Below are 24,783 nucleotides of genomic sequence, written 5' to 3'. Positions count from 1 at the left end.
TATCAGTATAATTGTAGATTTTTCCAAATTTATAAAAAAATAAACCCTTTGTCAAAGATTTTTCACTTGGTTTCGATTTCATTGTCTCTCCTGGCGAAATAAATCCTGATTTTCAGTAAAGAGACAGTGTTTGCCGCTTAATGAGCGTTCAAACTTTGTGAATAAAAATTATTTTTCAGAATTATGCAGAACATATTCACTTTAAATAGTTAATTAATGACTTCCTCTATAACATATCCAACTGCAGTTGCGTTACATTTATAATTTTAATTAAAACTCTTCCTACACTGCTTCTGAGAATTACAAACTAATTATTTTCCAACTGTAAACAATACCAATGCGAGGCACAGAAATAATAAATAAAGTTTGAATAATTACAAAGGTTATTTATCGTTCAGTGCAGCAGTTTGTGAACAAAGTTTGGACTTTCAATTTCTAACCTTATTCAGAAGGAGAATCCTCTAGAGCATGCTAAATAATAAAAAAAAGGAGCCGACATAGACGAAGAGACATGTCGCCGGTTTTTTGCTCGACAAGAGCCACCCAAATTTTTAATGAGGGTCGGCTTGACGTTATGGAAATGAATTAGAAATTAACCAAAACGAAAGTTTGTGGATCACACGTCAATGCAAACAATATCGAGTACTAAACATATCAGAGAAACCATCTCAGTTCTTTCGCACGTCGCACTGAAACGAGTCTGCCCCAGCAACTCATTTACGTCAATGCAGCAAAAAAAGAGTTGAAATTCTTGATAAGAAAATAATTCACAAGGATAGAAACCACCTGGTGAAATTGTGGCTTCTTCTTGATTTCGTTAATAGTTGTACTCTAATTAAATGCATTTTTTGCAAAGTCCGTTTAGTCACAGAAATATTTGATATATTTTAATTTTTTTCCTTTATTTGTATTACACAGCGGTACAAAAATCGAAGCTTCCCCATTTCTGTCCGCGCATTTAAAAATGAGTCTCAAACAACAAAATATTAATAACAATAAATATAGGCAACACAAAGCTTGCTGTCGTGCCTTTCGAAGGGAAAATCTTTTGGTTTAAATGAGATCAAGTGGCAAATCCGAAGAATAATTCATGCCCCAGAGTGGAAATTTGCATATTTTTTACATTTTCTAATCAAACCGCATTGACTCTATTGCATAAAACCCCATTTTTAGTCCTGGTTGGCTGTAAAAATTAATCCTTAATTATTATCTCCACAAAATACAAACCCTAAATTGAAGGACATAAATTTTTTAGTGTTTAAAGTTTAAAGCCTTCTCATACCATGTCGTTTGAAGTAAAATGGTGAAAAGAAAAATTGTCGAACTAACAATCCAGCATAGCTAAAAAAAATCGAGGTACATAAAAAATAGAAAGCATTGAGGGCACCTCAATCCATGCAATATTGAGTTTATTAAACTATCAGGAAGACCATCTAAACTGTTTTTCTGCTCCAACGTCTTGCCGGTCACACATGGTTGCAATAAAACGAGTTGATTTGCAAGAATAATCCGGAATTGGGCCAATATGCTTTTAGGTCAAACGGCTAGAAAAGTCGTGTTTGCGCCGTCTTGAACCATTAAACGCCATAAATATTCAATCGAATCATAGAAGAAATATATTTTTACGCTCATAAAAATTATAAAAAAACAGTTGGAAGCAATTAATTGCAACGCCCAGCAGCGGCGGATGGTATATTAAGAGATGGAAGGAGGTCACGTGGCCGAGCGGCGGCGGCGGCGAGTGGGACAGAGGAAGAGGAGGAAGACCGCTCAGGTGCTGACTAAAGGAATTCGCTCCGTGCTTTCAGGTGCACGTGGACCTCGAGTGGTGTATGTGTTTGTTTTGAGTGCTCTGCTGCTGCTGCTGCTGTTGATCCGGGATAGGAAAAAAGCCATATAATTCGTTTGGCCTGACAAAGTGGATGAACCGAGGATGATGCTCTAGGATAAGTGTGTGCACATCCGATCACACCGTCGACGATGGCACCAATTCGCCTGGCGACGAAGCTGCTTTTCTGCCTCTTGGTAAGCGTAAGCGTTCTGCTCTCGTTGATTGAATATGTCGTTCAGTCGCGTACACGCACTTTCTTTTCGATCGAGGGTCACGTTTCGAGTAGAAAATGCATTTAAAGCAGAAGAGGTGAATCAGAGCTTTCATTTCTATTGTCCAACGCCGCAACCTCAAATTTGTTTGCTTAGGAAAACAATGAAGAATGTTGATTGTTTTGCATGAGCCTGTTTCCGTCCGTGCTCGTTTCCTTGTTCCGATCAAACGTTTTCTCCCTGATTGATTTTAAGTCTTGCGTGGGCTGCATTATTTGCTTTAATTGGTTCTGACAAAGATGAAAATACGCTTAATTAATTAATTAATTAATTGAGATGTTTGCAAGGAAACGAAATGGTTGAATGCATGACTTGCGAATCATACCACCGGATGAATTTCTGAACGCAATCAACAAAATGCTTATTGTGGAACAATAGAAGAGTAAGCAGCTTTTCTCTGATGTGTGGGAATTGAATTCTCGCTAATGGGTCTTTCCTTCTATTTTCAACCGAAGGCTTAGAACGACTTAATCCAGATTAGGAGAATCATAATATTAATTAACAAGTGGAAGAAGTTTTTTATTCGGATGTCTTAAACTGCTATGAGCTTCAAGGAAATTGTTTCAAACTAATGTTGACGTGTTCTGTGTGTTGGAATTATAATTTAGCGCGAAAATTGTCCGGAAAGTTTTTTATCGATGATTTAGACCATTTTTTCTTCTTCTGGAAAATCATTTGATGTGTTAAAAAGGTAATAAAACTTAAATTAGATCATTTTAGACCGAACAACATCACTAAAGATCGAGCCTTTGTAGATAAGATGTCTCCCTAATATTCTGAAAAAACGGTTGAATTAAAAATTGATTATCTTACAGGGTAACAATCAACAGATTTTGCATCAAAGCTCTAAAAAAACGTCCATTGATGAATTTAATGTTTGTGAATTGAGCAACATTTCATCATTAGAATGTGCAACAGCCAAACCAGGATCAAGTAGAAGTTAAATTTCAGATTTTAAATAATTTCTTAAAAAATTAAACGGTTTGTCAGTGATATTTTCCTTGATTTTGATTCCTCTCGTCACGATCTATTTAACAGTGTGTGAATTATGAGGCAAATTTATCAACTGGTGAAATAAATCCTAAATTTTGAAATAGGCGACCACTCGAGGTTATTTTCATGTTGAAAATAAATTAAACCAGGCTTCATCCTCGTTGTTGTTTCGTCAACATAAATCCTAAATATTCAATAAAAATAAAGTGCTCACCGCTCGATTAGCTTGCAAACTGTGGGGTCAATTTTCTTAGTAATTGAAACGGTCCTTGAAAAATTAGAGTTATTTGGCAATTTGAAGTGATTGCTTTGAAATGATTTCAAGAACTTTGCATTAAATTAAAATCCAAATTAGAACAACCTTTCAAAATTAATAGTTAAGTTATGAACGAATGAATCCACCAAAGATCATTAAATGTATTTCTAATTTTCAGAATAACCGGTTGAATTAATGTGAAGGGAAATTTAGAAGATGCACCGATTTAATGAAATTTAGAAGACGCTTTGAATTTCGGCTCTTTGACGCTTCTGCCTTTTTACTAAAATTTCACAATTAAAAGCAATTGTGAACCAAAATAGGGAATTTGTGTAAGAAATTGTATTCAAAAACTAACTAGCAATTAAACCTCGTTTAATCCACATTCCATTCTTGAAAGTTCAATAAATAAACACGAACAATTATTCTGAGTAAAATTCTCAACCTAGTTTTCTGTAATGAATTTGGTGGATTAGCATCCGAAGTGAGAGCTTCCAATTTCCTCGACCTTAACCTTGATGAAGAGGCTGCCGTTTATTTTTTGCGCCTTTCGGCATTTGTGTATAGTGCGCGTGTGGGTAACGACGACGCCGGTCATCGCAAACGCAAATAACTGTTCATCTGTGCAGGGAAGGGCCCGACATACGAGTTCGCTATACGGCAGAGAAGAGAACGCGCAGCATAATAAAAACGGTACACCCATCGCGCGGCACCACAATTTTCCGCCATCCTCTTCCATTTCTGCGGCGCACAAGAACTGCTTCGCCAAATTCGATGCATACTTTATGCAGAGCAAAATCGTCGTCTTTCGCCTGAAATAGAAAAAAGCTATCACTGTCGTGTTCGTGGCGCGGACGAGATTATTTGTTCATGGGTGAAATCGGGTGGCGAAGTGCCAGGGGAGGAAAGGAGGAAGCAGGAAATGCACTTTATGAGATGCGATGGCAATGATCGGGTTTGAAAGCACGCCAGCGGAAGACCTGCCTGGCTCGAGGATCACCAGAAGGCTTTGTTGCTGCGGAGGATGATTTAGGCAGGCAGAGCAACGCTCGTAATTGCGTTGGCACCGTTTCGTAATAGATCGTAATTGTCGGTCCAGCCAGGCGACAGTCTCTTGGGCGGAAAACGGGAAATGGCTTACTTGGGAAGAGAAGTGGAAAGAGGAAGGACCTCTTTTGAGTATAGTTTGTAAAGTTGAATTAAATGCAATATAGCAATTACTTTAATTTTGACTAAATTTAATTAACAAATATGTTTTTAAATTATATCGTGTATTAAAGCGTGTTTGATTTAAGGTTTAAGAGGGTTAATTAAGTTATAATAATTTTTGTTATAAATCATTTTCATTGATAACCATGAAAATTATGTAACAAACAAATTTTAAAAATTAGTTCATTCAAATCTGAAATAAATAATAATAATAATTACCTATACATATCATAATCCTAACATTATTGATAGCATGACCTCTTTGGAAGCCCTGGCACCAACTTTAAGAAGGAGTAACTTACGTAAACTCACAATAAGTACTATAACTTGGTCATATACAATCGGAAAAATCATCAATGCTGTTTGAATATCTGAAGCCTTTTAGTTAGAAGGTCAAAGAAGAAAAGTTAGTTTCATTTACATTTGATCGACAAAGAGTAACGTATGATTCCAAGCCTTAGGATCTTTTAAAGGATTAAAAGTGCATTTCCATCTTTTCCGTTCAACTCTATAACTCTAACAAATTGTTGTTTTCAAGCTTATTTCTTATTCATACAGCAGAGAATTTTATTTATTTATTTTTCTGAGCTCTGTTTCATTAGAATCTTGATTTTCATAACGGTACCTTAACAGTGACAATTTGTCGGTCCAAACCAACTAAAATAAAATATATTTCTTTTCAGAAAAAACCACTAAATCGACAGAAATTGGTAGAAATTAGTTAATATGCTTTGACTTCTCTATATTTTGAACTCTCCAGCTCTATTTAAAATATTTTCGCTTATGGAAAAACGTAATAGACCCTTTCAAATCCTGGAATGATTAAAAAATTATTAGTTTTGGGAGTTTCACAGAGTCCAGAAAAGATAAAAATATTGCAAAAATGCAATAAGTTATAATAGCTCAAAATGAATAAAAAAACGAATTAGTTTATGATTTTCAAAATCTCAAGTCTAGTGTGCAGTAATTTTATGTTGTGATGATCTTCATATCCAGTTTCCATCTATAATGAAAAGTACATATTTCATCAACACAAAATCTTACTCGAAATTTTTAAAATTTTAAATGAATGTGGATATTATGTGAAAAATTCACCGCAAAAAAACTCTCAATTCAGCGAATTCCATGTATAAAATCTGTAGAAAGCTCTTATTTTTGCACATCTATGCAAGCAGTATCAAAAGATCGCTTGCGATTCACGATACGGTGCGATAATACTCCACGCTTTGAACGCAAAAAAATCATCCAAGCAAAAAGACACTTTCTTAAAAAATCTAAATTTCAAAAAACGTCGAAATGCGAGGGAAAGTCAGGTGAAATTTCATCCGCAGCAGCCAATTAATTTCTTCCTTACAATTCCAGCTCGTTTTCTCGAGAGCGGCGGAAATTCCGGCTGCGGAAAAGCCTGCCGTGGAAAATGCTGCGGCGGAGGAGAGGTCGACTGTTGCTGTTCCGCAGGGACCCGAGGCGGAGGCGATTGATCGCGCCATTTTTCAGCAGATCATGACCGCCTCGATGCAGCAGCCCGAGAGCCGCGAGCGACTAATTGAGGTAAAAAACGAAGAGACGCGTGCTCAATGGCAACTCATTATTCCACTTTTTGCGACAGGTGATGCCTCTTTTGCGCAGTCTGACCCGCTCCCAACGACACGCGCTCGCCAACATGCTGCAGCGGGTCTCACGACTGCCCAGGCAGGGAACGCAAGCGGTACGTTTTTTTTCGGTGGTATTTCTTACGATAGAATTTTAAGGGTAATTTTCATAACGTGTCCTTTCTGATTTTTTATCAGGTTGTTTTTCCATATAAACTAGTTTTTTTTTTATTTTGAGACGGATTTGGTCTGCTATTAAACTGTTATACGGGCTAGGAGAAAACTTATACGGGTTTCCTAGTGATTTTCTCATTATAACTGTCACATTTTCTAGGTTTATTGTAGTTATTTTTTTTTAAATTTAGCGTAAGAGATTTTAAAGGATTGATGCTGGTTATTTTAATGTTAGTTTCTTGTTGAATTTCGACGACAATTTATCAAAACATAATTTTCCATCGTCTGATTTCTAATTTAATTTCTCTAGATTTCAACAATTTGATTAAAGTAGATCGATACAGGGTGACAATTGAAAATTATTTGAATTTTTGGAAGCCGTTGATATATAAAACACTTGTTCTACTATTTACAACAATAAAAAAACCTTTTGTTATAATTAAAACTCAAGTTTTTTCAATTTTCTCCAAAATTAACAGCGCTGGACCACATTTTCTTGGCAGATTTCGATTCCTCTCGTTGAGATCTGTCCAACAGCGAATGAAATCTTTTAGGGAAACTCTTTGTTGTGAAATAAAATAAGATTTCAAGTAGGGAGACAGTCCTTAACATTTTTTGAAAACGATGCTAACTTTGCAGACACTTTAAAAAAATTGCGGTGATACTTAGGTAAATTTTGGCTTCAACTGAATCCTAAGGGATAAGTTCATGCATTGGCAACAAAGATTTTCCACGATTTTGCAGTATCAATCCTCTTAAACAGCTCTTCAGGAAATAAAACAACCTTTTTTACGGCTCAAAATTTATTGGTCAAAGTTTGTTAAAAATTGATAAAAGCACCATTATTTTTGCATTTGTCAAAAACACTCTTAAAATGCAACCGTACACACACACTCTTTACTCTCGAGTATCTGGAGTGAATCTGAAGATGACTAATTTATTTTTGTAGGCGAAGATTGCAGGAGCGAGTCTGCCGACCCTGCTGCCCGAGTTGGACGTGGTCCGTCTGCTGCAAAACGGAGAGTCCCAGGCTCTAAAGGAGGCGGAAGAGGAGGCCAAATTAAAGGCCATAGAGGCGATTGCCGCCCTTCCGCAGGCTCGTTCCTTTGACACGTCGACTGAACTCAATGACACGATGCCGGAGGAGCTGCCGCAGGTACACATAAGGGTTTATTAGTTTCCGAATCGGTTTGCTCGAGTTACTCCGCATCTGCTGCACAAAGATACAAAAATTGCTGGGATTAATGTCGTTATTTGCATTGGACACAGCAAACACATTTCAGCTTTCCCTTCCAGGAAAGCGTAATTACTATTATACACACAGATTTATTTGCTTGACGCAGAAACGCTAGCTGGAATTTGTTGGATATTTTATTATGTTTTTCTGGCTTTTTTATTCGCTTTAGGCTCAATTTTTTGATGAATTTCCGTTCCAGATAAAATGCTTTTTGACAGGCTAAATTCAGCAGCTGACAATGAGCATGTTTGGGCTTCGAAGGTCTCTTACGGTTGGCTAACTTTGTAATTTTCATATATTAATTCCAAATATGGCTTCATCACATTTTTACATGGGAATGAACGAAAACGAGAAAATTGAAAATCTCTCACGGTAATATCTTTGACTTCTTTTGTCCCTTTGTGTCTCATTCTTGCTAAAGTCATTACATATAAATACACACAAATAGAATAAATTCTTAGCAAGAACAGTCCCACCACTCTCTCGCCTGTCTGACGTGCATCAAACCATTTTTTGACTATTTTTTTAACCTGCTTTTGGATTTTTTAACTGGCCAGTTGGTGTTAAAAGCCACCAATATCGATTTTAAGGCGCTTTTCCGCTGCGATTTCACTCTAAATCCTGCAAGTATGCATTTAAAATATTTTCTTTTGATGTGCTGCAAACCAAAATTGGTAGCTAATCGCTGTAGAAACGTCGGGAAAGATTTTGATTTCAAATATTCTTTTAAACGACTCTACGGCAATTGGCTGAACCAATGTTGGTTTCCAGCACATCAAAAGAAAATATTTTGGGCTGCATACACAGTAGCAGTCGTGAATCACAGCAGAGGTGTCTTAAGAACTGAATTATAAGGTTTGTAAGGCCATTTGTTGGCGGCTTCGGTGAATTTTTCATCGTCCTAACAAAATTTTAACAAAAAATTAACTAAAGTGCCTCAGTCTCAATCTGACGATAACAACAAACAGGCAAATTGAAGATTTACAATCAATTGCAGACTTTTGGAGAAAATTTTAAGGCCTCGGAAATCCTATAAAAAGTGCGGTTTGTGCTTGACTGAGCAGAGAAGAAGCAGAATAAATTAACATTCCATTTCCAATATTAGCATATTTGGTTTTATCGGCCGAGTGAAACCATCTTTTAGAATAAATCGAGCTTTCAGCGTGGAGAGCATTTTCTCGCTTTTATCTCGCCATAGTCACTTTTTTCCTGTACGAAAGCAATTTGAAAGCAGCTTTTGCAGAGAGCAATATTACTTTACACTGCCTCTCGCAATTTCCTTGCAAAAATACTGGCAAGCAAATAATGCGAGAAAGTGTTGCGAAGATTTCGACTCTAATGGAACTCGTCTGCCGGGTGTGCCATCCGCATGCTGCTGATCCAATTACCCCCTTCTGAAAGGTCGAATTTCTTTTCACATATTGCGTACGCACGGAATGGATTTCAGGCGCTCGAGTCGAGATGGAAAATGACGCCGGAGGAGTTCATGGCTTTCCTCGCGGAGCACCGCAAATTCCAAACGAGTGAGCAGCCATATAAACGAGTGGATGAAAAGTTTTGCTAATTTCCTACGTTCGCGTTTGTGTGTGTGTGCGTGTTGCAGTGGCCAAGAGGCGCCGCGTGCAGCAGCCGGCAACGAGGGTCAGCGTCGGACTGCGCCCGCCGCCGCTGCCAAAGGGCGAGGAGTGCGACTTGTTCTCAAACACTTTGTGCCTCGAAGTTCCAAACTACCCCAAGTAAGTGCAAAATCAGCAGCAGGGTTGCCTTTTGTGCTGCGTGAGTTGCTGCGCCAAGGTCTTAATTCAATGCCCAATTATGCGCACGTCAAAGATCTGAAAAGTTAGCTGGCGGTGAAAAGAAACAAAACCAAAAAGGCTTCCGTAGAAGTTTCTCTAAGCTGATTTTGAGTATTTCTAGAGGTGCTATACAAGCAGGGCTTATACCAGAAACATTCAAGCATGAGACCTTATTTGAACTTTTGTTATTTACGCTGCGCTTGACTTTATTTTCCTGGCAAATTTGATTGCTCTTCGTCCAAGATCTATGTCACATTTTGGGGATATTCATTTTTGTAAAATAAAATCAGATTTCTAATCATCACCATTTGATAAGCATTTGCAGTCATGTCAATTGCAACTTAGTCAGGAGTAATCTAGCTGATCAATTATCAAAAATTTGCCTTTTATCTAGAATTGCGTTGCAACCTTCGCGTACCCAGGCATTAATTTGGGCCGCAGGACAGAACCCCCCAGTAGTTACCCTCCCGGTGGAGCCGTGCCCTTTCAGGATTATTTCTGACGCCACAAACTTTAATTAGTTCCCAAAGTTGGAAATGGAAATTTTTAAATATTTACGATGAAAAAATTACTTCTCATAAAATTAATTGGATAAAAATTTTATTAATAATTAATTTATTAATTTAGAAACTGAAATTTAAATGTGATAAAATATGAATTTTAGACGAGCGGCTTAAGATCACGTAGTTTCTTTAATTACTAGGGTAGAGCAATGAAAAATATTCTTACACTAACAATAAGAGCGTTAAGCAATTTCGAATGTAATCCTGTATTACTGCAATAAGGGATTCACAGTCACTTATTTTCTAAAAAAAGAAGAGAGTGTTATAAATAAGCCGGTTTTGGCTTAACCTGAATCCTCAGGGCTTAGTTTAGGCATTGGAAACTCGGAATTTTCGCGGTTAAGCTCTTAAGGTCCTCTTTACAGCTGTGAAAAAAGTCACCACAAATTTAGCTCAAACGCCGCTTTTCAAGTAGAAACTTAACCCTTTGACACGATCCCCTCTGACCCAAAATGAACTCAAGGGGATAAACATCAACATCGTGTTATTTTTCCCCATCCCCTTTGGCCATGATCTTAATCTTTCACTGCTCGCAGGGAGGCCATAATCGCCAGCATGAAACGCAGCACCACGTCGATGCTCGGCGTTCTCGCACGGGAAATTGGCACAGAGCAGACGAGTGACAGGCGTCAGGACGTGGAGGAGAACCTCGTGGGCGTTGATAATGAAAAAGGAGCTACGTTGTGTCCATCCATCACGAAATTCGCGAGGCCGAAGCGCGCCCGCAACGTCAACGGCCAGTGGAAGTACCTTGTAAACACAGGCGACGAACACTCGCAAACGCTGCGCATCGAGCTCTGCACGTGAGTTAAATTTCTTTTTCACCCTCTGTTCAAATTCAACCCGGCAGAGCGGGGCTTTTTTATCTTGGCGCTTTGGCATGGGGAGTGAATGCAAATCTGCTCTAAATAACCTTCTCTCATTCGATCAGGAGTCAGAGGCGTAGGGTTGCGTGTGCCTCTGCTTCTATTGTCGGTTTGAAATGCACCCCGATAAAATTGGCCCTGCCATCTGAAGGGAGACGTTGCCTGAAAGACGATGAGCCTATATGGAAACGAGATTTTAAAGGATTCGGTCGGGAGAAAAGAGCCCACTTTAAAGCACATTGGATTTTCCGCGCGATTTGCAAAGATGTTTTATTAGCTTAATCTCGCTGATGGGAAATCGCGGAATTGGATTTATTTGATGCTCCAGAAGCGCTTCTATTTATTTCCTTTCAGGCTTCGAGTGTGACTCCAGCTCTGTGCTTATAGGGAGTCTTTAATTAAAGAGCAACACAAGTGGCTTTTCAGCTCGATTTATTTTCCTGAGCGGGTCGCCTGATTTTGTCTGAAAGGAATTGGTTCGAAAATAGTGTCATCGTAGTTAATTTGTTTCGTCATGAAGTTTTGATTATTAGAAATATTCACTTTGAATTTAAAAAATCATTTACCTACTGGTCCCTTTTTTGCCTTTTTCGGCAGAACTTTTGCTTTATATTACAGATATTTTAGAATCCAAAATATTTACGTTCAAGCATAGGCGATCGGTGCATGTAAGTGGGTCAAGGGTCGTTCAAGTGGGTATAAATTTATTGTTACGAAGGCAATAGAAACGCCTACGACCCAGAAAATACAGCCCAATTGAAAACTAACTGAAAAAATCCATTTTTCCCTCAAACCAGCGGGGTTCAGATGTACGATAAAATTGATTCCCAAGATGGCGTCTGAATGTGGGAAACAAAAAGCTCTCTTTGAATTCCCGTAAGAGTGTCAAGAGATTGTTTTTACGATCCAAAGACTAAATTAGTTCAAGTAATGCAAATTATGTCACAATATTGACGAAAACTTGGTCCATTTCGCGCATTTTCACGTTACCGTTTTTTGGCGCCATACTCCACCGGACGCCATATCTGCGCATCGCACGAATCTGGCCCCCGCTGTCTCAAACTTATATTTCCAATTTTTCCCTTTATTGGAAACAATTAGTCTGCTAAATTACTTTTAATGATCCAAAAGACATTAAAGATTTTTGTCCACAAATTTTCTGGCAAAGTTATATTCTAGACAAGTTCCAGTTGTTGGGAAAATTGCATATCCTTAAGTTAAATTGCTTCTATTCAAATTCCGATTTTCCTTTTACGGACCAATTCCAATCAGACGAAGTAAGCATCTCCTCCCGAGCTATACAAACACACAGACGGAGTGGGTCAAAGAGATAATCTCAGCACAAGAGTTTTTAACCAGCAGTTGTCGACAGCTTAAATGACTTAGGTCCCGAACTTTGAGGAGAAAAACAAACGCACCCTTTCGTCAGCATAGCTCTCGAGAAAAGGCGTGTGTTTGCTTTTGCTCGCTCCACTGTCCATCGATTTTAGAGCTCTCTTTCTTTGCATTTGTGTAGCGCATTTCGACCTTTTTATTTCAAGCCTTATTTCCCAGAGATATTTTCATCGCTGCTCTCCCAGCAGCAAAAACAATGAAGGCTGAATTTACGGCGCGCACGTGCATGAAAACTGAATTATTCATGTTTTTTCCGGCAACTGCCGCTCTCGGACAAAATTATCCGGCACGACGCAAACGAATAAATTCAATCAAACTTTCCCGATCACGCTTTTGTCAACTCCAGGGGGGCGTGAGTTTCGCAAAGAGCAGATTTTTCCTTCTGCGTCAAAGCGTGTTGAATATTCAACGCCTCAAAATCCTTGTTGCCACGTGAATAACGAGATTTCTCTGGAGGCAACGCTTTATTTGCTCGAAATTGTTTAATCCTGGTGATGTTTCAGTGAGGCTGGAGAATCCTGCAACTACTTAGCGAACGGCGTCGCCTCGCAGTGCATGCAAGTTTACACTCACCACAGACTTTTGGCGTGGGATTACGACAAAGGCCTTTTCCTCGACTTGTTCAAGGTGAGTCTGAAGAAAGCGACGCGCAAAATGCTGGAAAAGGGTTGTAAATACTTGTGCCAACAAGTGCCGTTCCCGCCGGGGCGGTGAGGACCGTTTTAGGCAGTCCATCTTCATTCCGAGCACATAAAGATTTTAATTAGAAACTTTCCGCTCGTCGCTCGCTGCAAAGTGAGGCGGAGAGAATTTCTTCTTCATAAAAGTTAGTCATAATTGAAACACGTGCGTTGAGAGTCTTAATCAGGTAGAAGACATTCCGCTGTCAAACGATGGCTGCACAATTGTATTATTTTAGTTATGAATAATGACATTTCTTGACTGCAGTTGCCTGGAAATCGGTTGAGGAAGTGGGTCTGTAAATTAATTTAAGTTCTTGCAAAGTTTAAATGCAATTTCTATACTTTGGCTTCAAGGAGGATAATTACAGCGGAAATTAACTCAGGATGGTTAGATATTCGTGTAATATTAAATGGACAAAATTGAATAACAAACTTTGAACAGCTGAACAGCGGTTATTTCGGCCCCGCAGGCCTCAGATCATCATTGCTTTACCTCCAAAATAATTCCGTGATTCGTGCTCACTCAGATATACAGATAAAACTAGTTTCTTGAGTCTTCAATTCCCATCCCTGCTGATTTATATGTATTTTATCCCTCTCGTCATTTTTGCCAAAGGTATGTGGGAAGCGTGGGAAGTGAGGAACGAATGAATGAGATTTTCGGAAGGCTGTAACGCTTTGATACTTGAAAAGCTTATGAATTTTAGAACCGATTTGCTTGGAAATTCACTCTGCGAGCAGCTTTTACTCAATTTTATAAACTTTTTCAAGGAAAGATTAAAATTGACTTTCCGCAATCCACTTAAAAGTTGTTGAAGCCAGATCACCCTTCAAAAAATAACATTTAGCTCCTCCAAGCCTATCCATTTATCATTTTAAATAGTTTAAAAGCTGTCATGAAATTAGTGTAATATTGGCTTTAAGTATTTTGTTACTTTTTAAAGACTTTCGAGCTTCTGAGCTTTCGACGTCATGAATTTAGTCAGCATTCCGCCTCACCTGAAGAGTGTAGAGTTAATCTCGTGAATGTTTATAAAGTTTGAGAAGTCAAATATAACTTTTACCCTCCTCCCACACGCTTTACTCAAGTGGCGAAGTTTTCTGTTGCCCAAAATATCTAAATGCTGAAAAGGAACGGAATTCGCGTCAGAGTATGCTAATTTTTTGCGTTTTTCGCGAGTTGATGAGCGGCCGTAAAAGTTTAGAGGATGCGTCTGAGCAAGAGAAAAATTCTCGGGTCGTGTAGCACGCTTCATAACCACCCTCGTTGGCCGCAAATTACTGCGTTATATTTCTCAACCAGCCGCGCGTCTGCAGCCGAGTAATAATGCCACCAGGCGCATTGTTTTAACTTTGTTATGCAAATGCGCGCGGCCGACGGCAACAAACATAAATCACTCGGCGTCGACTGCAGCAAATGGGATTTTCTCCACGCATTTACCAGCTGGAAATTCATCGGTTGCAGGTACCAACTTGCTGCTCGTGTCACATTCAGCCGGCTTACGGCCCGGCCCTGTTCCCGCCGTCCACTTCGCCGAAGCCCCGCAGGACTCCGCCGCCGCCCTACGACGCGGAGCCCGAGTACATGGAGGACGACGAGTCGGACTCGTCGAGCATCGTCGAGTCGCACAACCCGCCGCGCCCGATGCGCATTCCCGTGCCTTGGCCGACCAAAGCCACGCAGGCCGCAAAGATTAGGCCGCTGCTGGGCAAAAACGGCCCTTTGAAGCCAGCCTCCCCGGCGCCGGTGCACGAGATCGTCCCACATCCGCCCACCTACGCCAAGCAGCCTCCGAAGAGACTCAGACCGAATGAAAAACTCAGGTGCGTTACAGGGAATGTTAATGAAAAACTTTTGCTTTGAAGTCGATTGACTGCGGTGGCGGCAATCATTGGACTTTTTTTCGTTTTACGAACCACTGCTTTTTCGTTTGAAAGTTTTCAGGCGGGGGCGACGTTACAAAAGTTTGGGCTTTGTGCGGAAAATTACAGCGTTGGTACCCGAATGAATCAATTGTCACATCAAAGATTTGCAGATAAATCCACGCTCTCTAGGGTTGTGGAAAAATAAACTCAACTTTTTGCTTTAATCATCTTAACATTTAAATAGTGAAAAATCTAATTTGGTCAAATTTTCCTGCTATATTGGCAAGGTTTCCTGAAAGTAATATATGTTTAAAATACACAAGCAATTTAAAAATTATGCGGTTAATCCAGAAAAATGTTGGAACTATTTCTACCTACGCATTTATTTAAAAATAAAAATCTTTCTCACTGAAATGGTTTCACATATAATAAAGGATAGAAATTTTCGATGGCTCTAGGCAGGAATTATGAACTATTTTTTAGACCGTTTCATGGAGCAAAGTAGTCGGATATTATATATTACATGTTTTTGTGCATGGTTGTAGCACAATCCACGCGTAATTTTGGCTTGAAATTGAATTTTTAAAGGTTTAGTTTGTTTCAGCGATGGAAAAAATATAAACCTTTTAATAATGAGACAAGAAATCTATAATATTTTCATTTATTAAAATTTGAGAAATTGGACTGTTGAGTTATTTTGAAGTGCACTTTCCTAATGAGAATATTTTCCTTCCTTGACTTTATTTTAAATAATGGTATTCTCCATCTAGGTAAAGAGGTAGGTTTTTTAATTCAAACAAATAATAGATATAATAGGAAAAATAAAACGCAGTTGCAATATCTCTCTCTTTATTGTCCCTCAAATAATTTTTTTAAACAGATCTATAAACTTGCAATGAAACCAATATTTATGTGAACACCAAAATACTTTTTAAAACAGGAAAACATAGATAAAATAAAATTCTATCTTTAAATTTAAATTTCCGGAGAGGACCGAAATAGCTTTTTCCAAGATAAAACATGAAATTACAATGTTTCATATATTTTTTTTATCATCTGCCCATCAGCACTTGTAGATATTTGGTGGTTAGCACAGTATCAATTAATTCAGAAACTTGATGGTATGTTTTTATCTCGATTTTCCTCTTCAACCCCCTTGAGTAAAACCAACATTTGCCTGAAACACAAACAAATGGAATTCAGTGTAGTTTCAATTCCCAGAATAGACAAGTAATATAAGTTGGGAAGCAAACAGCCTCCTTGATTGAATAAACAAGTTCAGCATCGCATCGAGATCAAGAGAGATCTTGTCAGATTGAATTGTGCGTGATACCGAGAATCGCCTCTCTGCTATTCTGTTTCACAGACAGTTGCGAAATGTTTACTGCGAACGCCATGACCCGTGTAATCCTTCACATTTTCACAACTCTGTAAACAGCGTCAAAGTTCGGTGCTAAAACAGGTAGCATTAAAAATAACGGGTGCCAAGTCACCGTCCCACGCGCACAACGGAGTTAATGACTGGCCGGTCCGCAGGGGTTTCAAATTGGGGACGGCCAAGTCAATTTCGCTCAGGGCATATGGCGACGGTAAAAGCTTTTGTGCAAAATAGGCTGCACTCGGCCATTCACTCGGTCTTACATTAGTCTGCGGCTCAATCCTTTCATCAGGATTGCTGCCAGCGTCCGGCTTAAAAGGCTTCAAATTTGCCTTGGGATAATATCATTTTGCTAGTTGCTTATCTTATCGATCTTATCGATTTCAGAGTGGATTAAATTGATTTTTTATAGAAAATATTTATGTTTATTTTGGTTTGAAATTTATCTATCAAACTAGGGATAAACTGCATAAATTAATATTATAATATTTCAAACTTTTCAACGTCGAACTCACTTTTTTGGCGTTTATGTCTTTTTCACTCTAATTTTTAATTTGATCTTTCCAACGTTCAAGATGTTATAAAAAATGAAGAAAATACACACTTTTTTACAAAGGCCAAAAGTTGCTGTTTTAAATTCCGCCAACTTCTTTATTTTTGCGATTTTAAGGTACTTTCGCTGTAATTTCGGACTCGATTCTTTTCCATTATATTCTTTAGATGGGCAGTAACGAAAAATCTATTGGCGGCTGTGAATACTAACTGATTTACGCAAATATGAAGTTCAGTAAAGGCTTATGTTTGAAATGTAGAAAATATACCGCCTCTGGCTTAAATGTGTTACATATCAGCGTGTTTTAATAGTTTTAAACGAGTGTAGGATTTTAGATAAAACCTTCAAAGAAAATTTCGAATTTCATCAAAATTAATTTTGTATGAGAAGGTTTCAACAGCTAAAATACAGAGATCACGGGAAATACAACTGACCTTTAAATATTTTGGAGAAAATAAATTTTTCATTCCTGTTTTCTCCAGTTTGGACAGAAGTTTCCGTGTTGTTTCATTATTAAAACCGAAATATTTGATCTTTTCCTGCTCATGTTATTAAATTACCGGAATTTCCTGCTTCCCAAACACCCTCCAATATTTTGTTCGCAAACTTAGAATATATATTTTTTTTAAATTTAATAATTACACGCCATACATGTATCGATTTAAATTGTAGAATGATCTGGTTGCTTTATTGGATGACTTTTTTATTCATTTCAACCAATTTTATCTATTTCAATCCTAAAAGAAACTTTTCCGTGTTCTTTCTCTTAAGAACTTTTAATTTTAAATATGCTTGCAATCAAAGTCTCAATCTCTTTCATAAAAATAATATATAAAAGAGACTGATTTAAAAAAAAAAACTAATCAGTGCTAAGTAAAAAGTGAAGAAATAATCCAACAGTACACAAAATTTAACTCTGAAAAGCAACAGAGAAACGAAAATCTGGAAATAAATGCAGTGTCACAAAAATATATCTTGAGATGATTAGAATTTGCTCTCAGCGGGACCCTTCCTGCCTTTTTGGCAACTGCCAAAGTTGCTCCCCTTTCCCTGTTTACGATCTTTTCGCTTTCACAGGAGACGTTCACGTGATGTGCTCGCGCGGTTGTTATTTGTTCCAGACAGCGTCGTATTTATTTTGTAGAGCTGGGCGTGGGCGGCCCGCACAACAGCGGTGCCTGGCAGGTTGCATACTCTCGCAGCTGGCAGGGGCTCTGAATTGTTAAGCAGCGCGCAGGAAGCGCGTTTGTGCTTTTATTCTCGACTTTACGACAGGAAAGAGAGTTAAAGTTAGGAGGTCGAGACACCCGCAGGGCGATGTTCGCACGCGCGCAACGAGTTTTTTAACCACCGCGCAAGGATGATGCACAAAAAGGGAAGCTGCGATGAAACGAAATGGCAGGGATCATTTTACTCTGCCGAAATTTAATCAAAATTCCCCGGTGCAAAGTCACAATTAATTCCCGCTCGCCTCACCCCACACCCGGCACCTGCTGATTAATTGATAACGGCGTGCTCCCTGATGACAAACAATCGAGAGGTAATCACTAATCAACCAAACACTAAAAACGTCAGCCGCGCTTCCGTCAGTTGCGCAAGCTCGGTAAAAGTCGATGGTAATTTCCCTTTCAAATTGCGCAACAACAACTTACTGCTGCTCCATGCACTCACACACACACACGCACACACGTGTGAAAGGTCCCAACATAAACGACCTGACTGAATGAGTCAGAGCTTGGGTACTTTTCACAAAATAGCCAAAGAAAACTGATACTGTCCAAACCTGTTCTCATTTTTATAATGACTCAATGTATATATAAATAAAAACACGCCATGTAGAAAATTTAAAAATAAAATCAAGAGAAATAATTAAAAATAATTGAGGAAAAAATTAAATTCCTCTAAAAACCACAGTTGCAAAAATGATGATATCACAGCAAAAACAAAATTGACCAAGTCCCTCTAATTTCTAAGATTGGCTCGTTTTCATTTGAAAAATAACACGTTTGCAAGGTTCACTTAATTGCACTTTCACTGTTAATGACCTGAAAGCGGACATTAAATGCTCAACCGACCTTCACGTCCGCTTTGATTGTGTTGTTGCATACGCACAAAATCGAATAATCACATGCAATAGTTCTCAAAATTATTTAATTTCACTTGGCGCCAAGCGCAAAAAATCCTAGTAATTAAAATATTACAAACAACTATTACTGTGTCCAGAGTAAGTTAGAATTTCCATGAGAGCCAGCAATAAAAAAATTGATTGCATAATTGGCCATGTTCTTGACCAGCGTTTATTTAATATAAAATTATTTTAAATTTGACCTTCCAGCATATTATTCTCTGCTGGTAATTTTATCAGCTTGGACATTAAATTGAAATGTTCTTAAAAAAGCTTCTTACGTCCAATTTCTTACAAACAGTCCTATAATTTATTGTAATCAAAGTAAGTACGTATATTTTTTATTATCAAATTGTTCAATTCAGACCATCAGTTAAATCATGACAAATTTGTTTTCATTTTTAAGCGATTTTTTTCTTATTTCTAGAGGATAAAGGATTTTGGGGACGTAAAAAGTCTAGGTTTACAGCTGAAATATCCGTTTTCAAAATGAAAATATGAGTTTTGGGACAATTTATAATTTTTGGAACTCGAAAATGAGCTGGATTTGATTTTTTTATAAAATTAAAAACAAATATTCATTGGGAAAGGTCAGAAAAACTGTTCTATTTTTTCCAGATCAAATATATCGACAGCTTTAAGAAGATCAAAATTTCAAAGAAAATTGTAGTTTTTTAGTCAGCATTTTGTTTTATAGCTGCTTTTGGTCTACATACACTGGTCAATCTTAGGGGAAATAATTAAACAAAATCAGATGAAGTCTATTTTAGAAGGGTTTTTCATTATTAAAAAATATTAATGCCAATATTGAATTTTAAAATATATGCTGTTAATTTCTTAGGAATTTGTATAGAGCTTAGTTTAAAACAAATAACGTATTTTTGGTACCAATGAATTAAAGTCAACTTCATTAAATAACCTTTGTTAGATATTATAAACTTTGGTATCCGATGCATGATATTTTATGATTTAATTATTTAAAAACTGAAATAATATTCAGTTGAAGATAAAATTAAATATGTTATTTTGATATTCTATGAAATCTTGGAAGAGTTTAAAAATAGAAATTATTTTTAACTCATCTAACACCTACCAAAACTAAAAAGTAACATCAGTTTTTTTAGAAGTACTACAGAAAAGAGTTATAAAAATTAATAATACAGACAATTCTAGACATAGTGTTGCACGCATTGCTTTTAATAAATTTTATTCATTCAAAATTTAATTCGAACTCGCATCTCATTTTCTCAGGCCGGATCTGGACGAGGCAGGAGCGACGGCGACGCACCGCAGACGCAGGCCTCCGAGTGAGCGTTCGAAGGAGAGCGTGGAAACGTCCGAGGACAACTCGCGGATCAACTACAGTTACCATCCGATCATCGACTTCTTCCGCAACGAGGAGCGGGCCAAGCAGCAGCGTCAGCAGCAGCAGCAGCAAATGAGCATGGCCGAACGGAGGACGAGCAGCGTGCACGCCGACGACGACTGGCGGCCCATCGAGCCTTCGTACCGCGTGCCCGTGCGCCGCTTCTGATCGTGCTCCTGAATAATTAACTGCTTTAATGTGTGCTTAATTTATTTCCCCGCGCAGCGTGGGACTCGATGTGGTATTAGATCGTTACTTTGTGCCGGGCGTTGCCATTATATACACACACGAAGAAGAAAGTGAACTACTGGTGGTGCAGATATCAATTTTTTTTTAATTTAATGTAACATGTATGTACAAGTAAAGTGCTGTAGTAGAGTAGGACGGATGGATTTAACTTTTGTGTTTTCGAAAATAAAATCAAGAGTTAAAATATGTTTAAGTGTTTTCTTTCGTAAATTCCTAGGAAAAGATCCAGAAATTATTGATTCATCTGTGAGAAAATGATTGAATTTCTTATCAGTATAAATTTATCGTATTACCAATACGGTAAACCACCCTCTTATCTGGAGGATAGATGGTCCAGTGCAGGAAGACGGCGATAATGATTGGTAATACGACCAAATGGAGTGAAATACGATGAAATAAAGGCAAGAGTTGAGTTTCTCGTGGAAAATTCTGATTTTTTTTAATTTCATTTATTTATCAATTTTATAACTCCGGTTCTATTCATCCTACAATGATCTAAAATGCGTCCCGTAAAATAGGCCACTCCCGCCTAGGAAATAAAAACCGTGAAATTAATTTAAATTCACCTATATGGAATCGACTTAAACCTGGAAAATCTATTTTTTATTGTTCCCGAAGATGAATAAAAGAAAATAACTTTCTCATTTATCTGACAATTTTGCTCTCAACGAAAAGAGTCCCTGTATAGATTAGAAAGGCGTTGTTTTGAAAAATAATCTGTTAAATCCGTTAAATCATTTTGTCGAAAGCTAATTTAGTAGAGCAAACTATATTGCAATCAATTTTACCTTTTAGCAAACAAAGCAGAATCTAAAAACCGAATAGGTATTTTCAGCTAGCAAAAGTCGACTAAGCGTTAATTCCCGCCACGCGTAACACAAATAAACAATTTCACACACTAGCTGACAGCAGCAAGTAGTTTATTAAACCGCAAAATTGAAGCGGCATGCATTGGGCGGAAAATAGACGACGCGATGGATTTCGTGCATACTCGGCTGGTAATCAGTTTAGCAGCAGATCGAGTGACTTTCCTTTTCACTGAGTGCACTGTTCGATCATACACGCTCCAACTGCGATTTGCATCTAATTGAGGAAGTTCACGCAGCGTGCACACTTTTCCAATTAGACAGTCAGCAACAATGACTTGTGCCTAATGAATACTACTAGGAAGAGCAATTTATTCATCTGCAAAAGTTTCTCAAGAAGAACTAAGTTTCGCAAGAGCAAACTTTTTATACTGCGCGAATTCCAAACATACATATTTCCAGTTCATGTGAACATTCCTCTGCTGCTGGCTTCATTTTTCCACCAAAGTCGCATTTTTAGGAAACCAATATCGTAAAAAACAAGCCACATTGATAAATATATTTTTATATTTTTGGCCTTCTCCTATAAACATGCCACCCGAATATCAAAATTCTTTGACAAACAAAAATTATACCTTTCGTGGAGCAATGGTTACAAGCTTGAACTCCAACTGATGCGGTTCAAAGCGGTAATTTGGTCTTTATTTAATTTGTTTGTGAACGCTCAACCGGTTTGATTTAACAGCCACGCTGTTTGTGCTTGCTTTCTTGCTTTCTAAATTTCTACTGTTGTCGCAGAGAGGCAGAACAGATTTATACCCTGGAGAGCTCTGGAAAACAAATGGGCGTATTTGATTTGAAGCGCGAGAAAATAAATAGAAGTCGCAGATCTAGAGTGTCCCCAAAGGGAAAATTCCGGCAGTCTTGATGTTCAAATTAAATAAGCCACGCGGAATGCTTTGACCCTTTCGCGCGTTGAAAATCCAATCTTCCCAGTTTTTTTCCACTGGAATGGCCAGAGAAGGGCGCTTTTGATGGTAGAGAGCATTTTTTCTGCCCCTTTGCCTGACATTTTTGGCACAAAAAAAATGTCGCGAGGAGAATTGATGGAGCGTTGCCAACGCCAGCACCTTGCAAGGGTTATATGTATTTATGTCAGTCAAAATCCAGGCCATACTGCAGCTGACTGCTGCAAGACGTAAAAAAATCCATAGATTTTGACAGGTCATATATGTATATTTAAATATTGTCCTTCAACAAACCAAATTATCTCTTGCGAATTAAATAATTTCGTACTTTTTGTTGCTGCAAAAACGTAGCCAATTACTCATGTCTCATGTTCAAAAGCTGTTCAGACAGGAGGCGTATGCGGCATGATTAATACCTTTCGACCCTCGAATTCACCAGCCAATTGGCAATTGTGTTGTTTGTCGTGCGTCCACAGCAGGACCGACAGTTACATAATCGGATAAATTTAGACAAAGTCTGAAATACGAGTCTTGCTCAGCGTGACGTCAATTAGGAGAATTTCGTGTGCAATTTTTTCTCTTTAAATGAAAAATAAATTGCTCAGCACCAAAAGTTGATTTGAAATTTCAATGTGATTTTTCTTTCAAGAAAAGATTGAATAATTTTGCTAAAGAAAAAAATAATATTTCTTGTCAAGGATATGAAGCACAGAAACGATTTAACAGTTTTATTTTTTTAGCACTGCTTCACAAATTTCATGTCCAATTTTGGCTCATATCAATTAAAAAGGGGAATAAAATCAAGGATGCATGAAGGCATGAACCCCTGTTTTCAATTTATCACATGGATTCAATATTTAATTTGAACACCGACGGACAACGAACTAAAATTGACTTGTGTTAGTTATTTAGACCGAAAATCCCATCTGATATATGTATTTAGATTTAATAGCTGAGAGAAAAATGGCGAAATTTCGATGGAGCAACTTTCGAACGAAGGAATGAATAAAAAACTATTACACATAGTAACTAGGTTGTAAAATCTGTCCAAATTCTGAATGTTGGATTTATTTAAAATACACGATGGCTTTCTCTATCTCCATGTACAGGAGACTTGATACAAAATAAACTCAAGGATAATCTGAGCTCACCAAATTTAAAGTAAAAAATGAATCATCCAAGTCGTTAAAAATTTTAATTTAGAATAAAATGAAAAATATTGTTGATACATCCCTAACTATATACTATAAACAAATTATTTCATTGATTCTAATTATTCAAAGGGGCCGAAATCGAACGGCCCTCCCGATAAAAATTTTCACATTTTTTATCAATACACACAATTTCTCTTTTGAGGAAAATGCACGAAAATTCGGCCAATCTAATGGCACTCAGGTGAAAAAGGAGCCACTCGCAAAAGTGTGAAATTACAGTACGACAGGCGAGCGTGTGACAAACGGATTCGGCGTAAGTCAATTTGTTCGTGACGCACCGCGGGGTGTCAAAAGCAGCGGCGGCGGCGACGGCTCACATTTGAGGGCAATGTGGGCAAGGTCAGGCCCATCGAGCAGGTGACCGCGGCGGCGAAAGAAACCGCAAAGAAAACACTTGCTCGCTTTCACTATACTTGTTGTGAGACCGGTCGGTATTGGCAATGACAGCGAGCGAGCGTGCGAGCGCAGGCGGTGAGAGCGAGAGCCGCGCGCGCGCCAACCACTGGACAATGACCACGGGATGATTTTATTTTTGTCACAATTGTGTGAGAAAGCTAGCGTGGCTCTCGCTTTCTGCAGCTGACCGTGGTCGTCGCAGCCGAAAAGAATCGAATTCGTCGTTGGTCCATTCACTTTTGATTGGCCATCAATCACACCGCGAGAAAAGCACAGCGCATTGATTGATTGCGACGCGGCGGTGGCGGCGATTCGGTTTCATGCTTCATTTGGATAAAAGGAAATGTCAATCGATGCCTGAATGCCTGGCTAACGTCCGACACGCCAATCACGGTATTTTCGGCGCCACTTGACGAACGTCAATTCACTTTCGGTTCCGCTGCAATATTGTCAATGTTTGCCTCCGCTGCTCTTTAAATATATTCAGAGAGCTGTTCAAGTTTCCACTCCAAAAATTCGCTCTCTCAGTTATACAAACGTTTCCGGTAGATATCTTCAAATTCAAAGTTATTTTCATTCATTTACAGGAAACCATCCTATTTCTTCAAATTACTATTTTTGTGGGATTTAACGGAATCATGACGATTTTAAAATCATTGTTTATTTCCAGACGACTAACCGTTGCAAAACCATTATATCAGAAAACATTTTTACACATACAGCTTGCGGAGCTATTTTTGCGTTATTAATTCCTTATTTGAGAGAAATTAAGTCTCGGCAGTAATTAAAATATTGTAGGATTAAAATTCTTCAGGAGCTACTTTTATTTATTGTAAAAGAATAAACTAATTCCTGGCCTGAAGAATACATATAATTTTAAATTGTTTAAAAATTAAATTTTTTGTTTAAATTAAATTTGAGTTATTATGTGATCCATTAACTAAAAAACATTTCATTTATAGTTTAAATAAAATTTGATTGGTAAAATAAAAATA

General features: G+C 38.0%; 1 protein-coding gene across 1 annotated transcript; it reads left to right on the top strand.

Moving 5' to 3' along the window:
* The first annotated feature begins 1,786 nt into the window (after nucleotides 1-1,786).
* Nucleotides 1,787-20,590, top strand: NT1 (Neurotrophin 1). Its single transcript, XM_065489347.1, has 10 exons — nucleotides 1,787-2,025; nucleotides 5,924-6,112; nucleotides 6,171-6,269; nucleotides 7,277-7,483; nucleotides 9,012-9,087; nucleotides 9,168-9,300; nucleotides 10,460-10,726; nucleotides 12,688-12,811; nucleotides 14,333-14,691; nucleotides 20,041-20,590. The coding sequence occupies exons 1-10, from the start codon at nucleotides 1,981-1,983 to the stop codon at nucleotides 20,321-20,323; spliced, it is 1,782 nt and encodes a 593-aa protein (XP_065345419.1). The 5' UTR covers nucleotides 1,787-1,980; the 3' UTR covers nucleotides 20,324-20,590.
* The last annotated feature ends 4,193 nt before the right edge of the window (nucleotides 20,591-24,783 follow it).

This window comes from Cloeon dipterum, chromosome 4 (assembly GCF_949628265.1).
Source record: "Cloeon dipterum chromosome 4, ieCloDipt1.1, whole genome shotgun sequence".
Lineage (NCBI taxonomy): Eukaryota > Metazoa > Arthropoda > Insecta > Ephemeroptera > Baetidae > Cloeon > Cloeon dipterum.
This window is presented reverse-complemented; position numbering and strand designations above follow the sequence as displayed.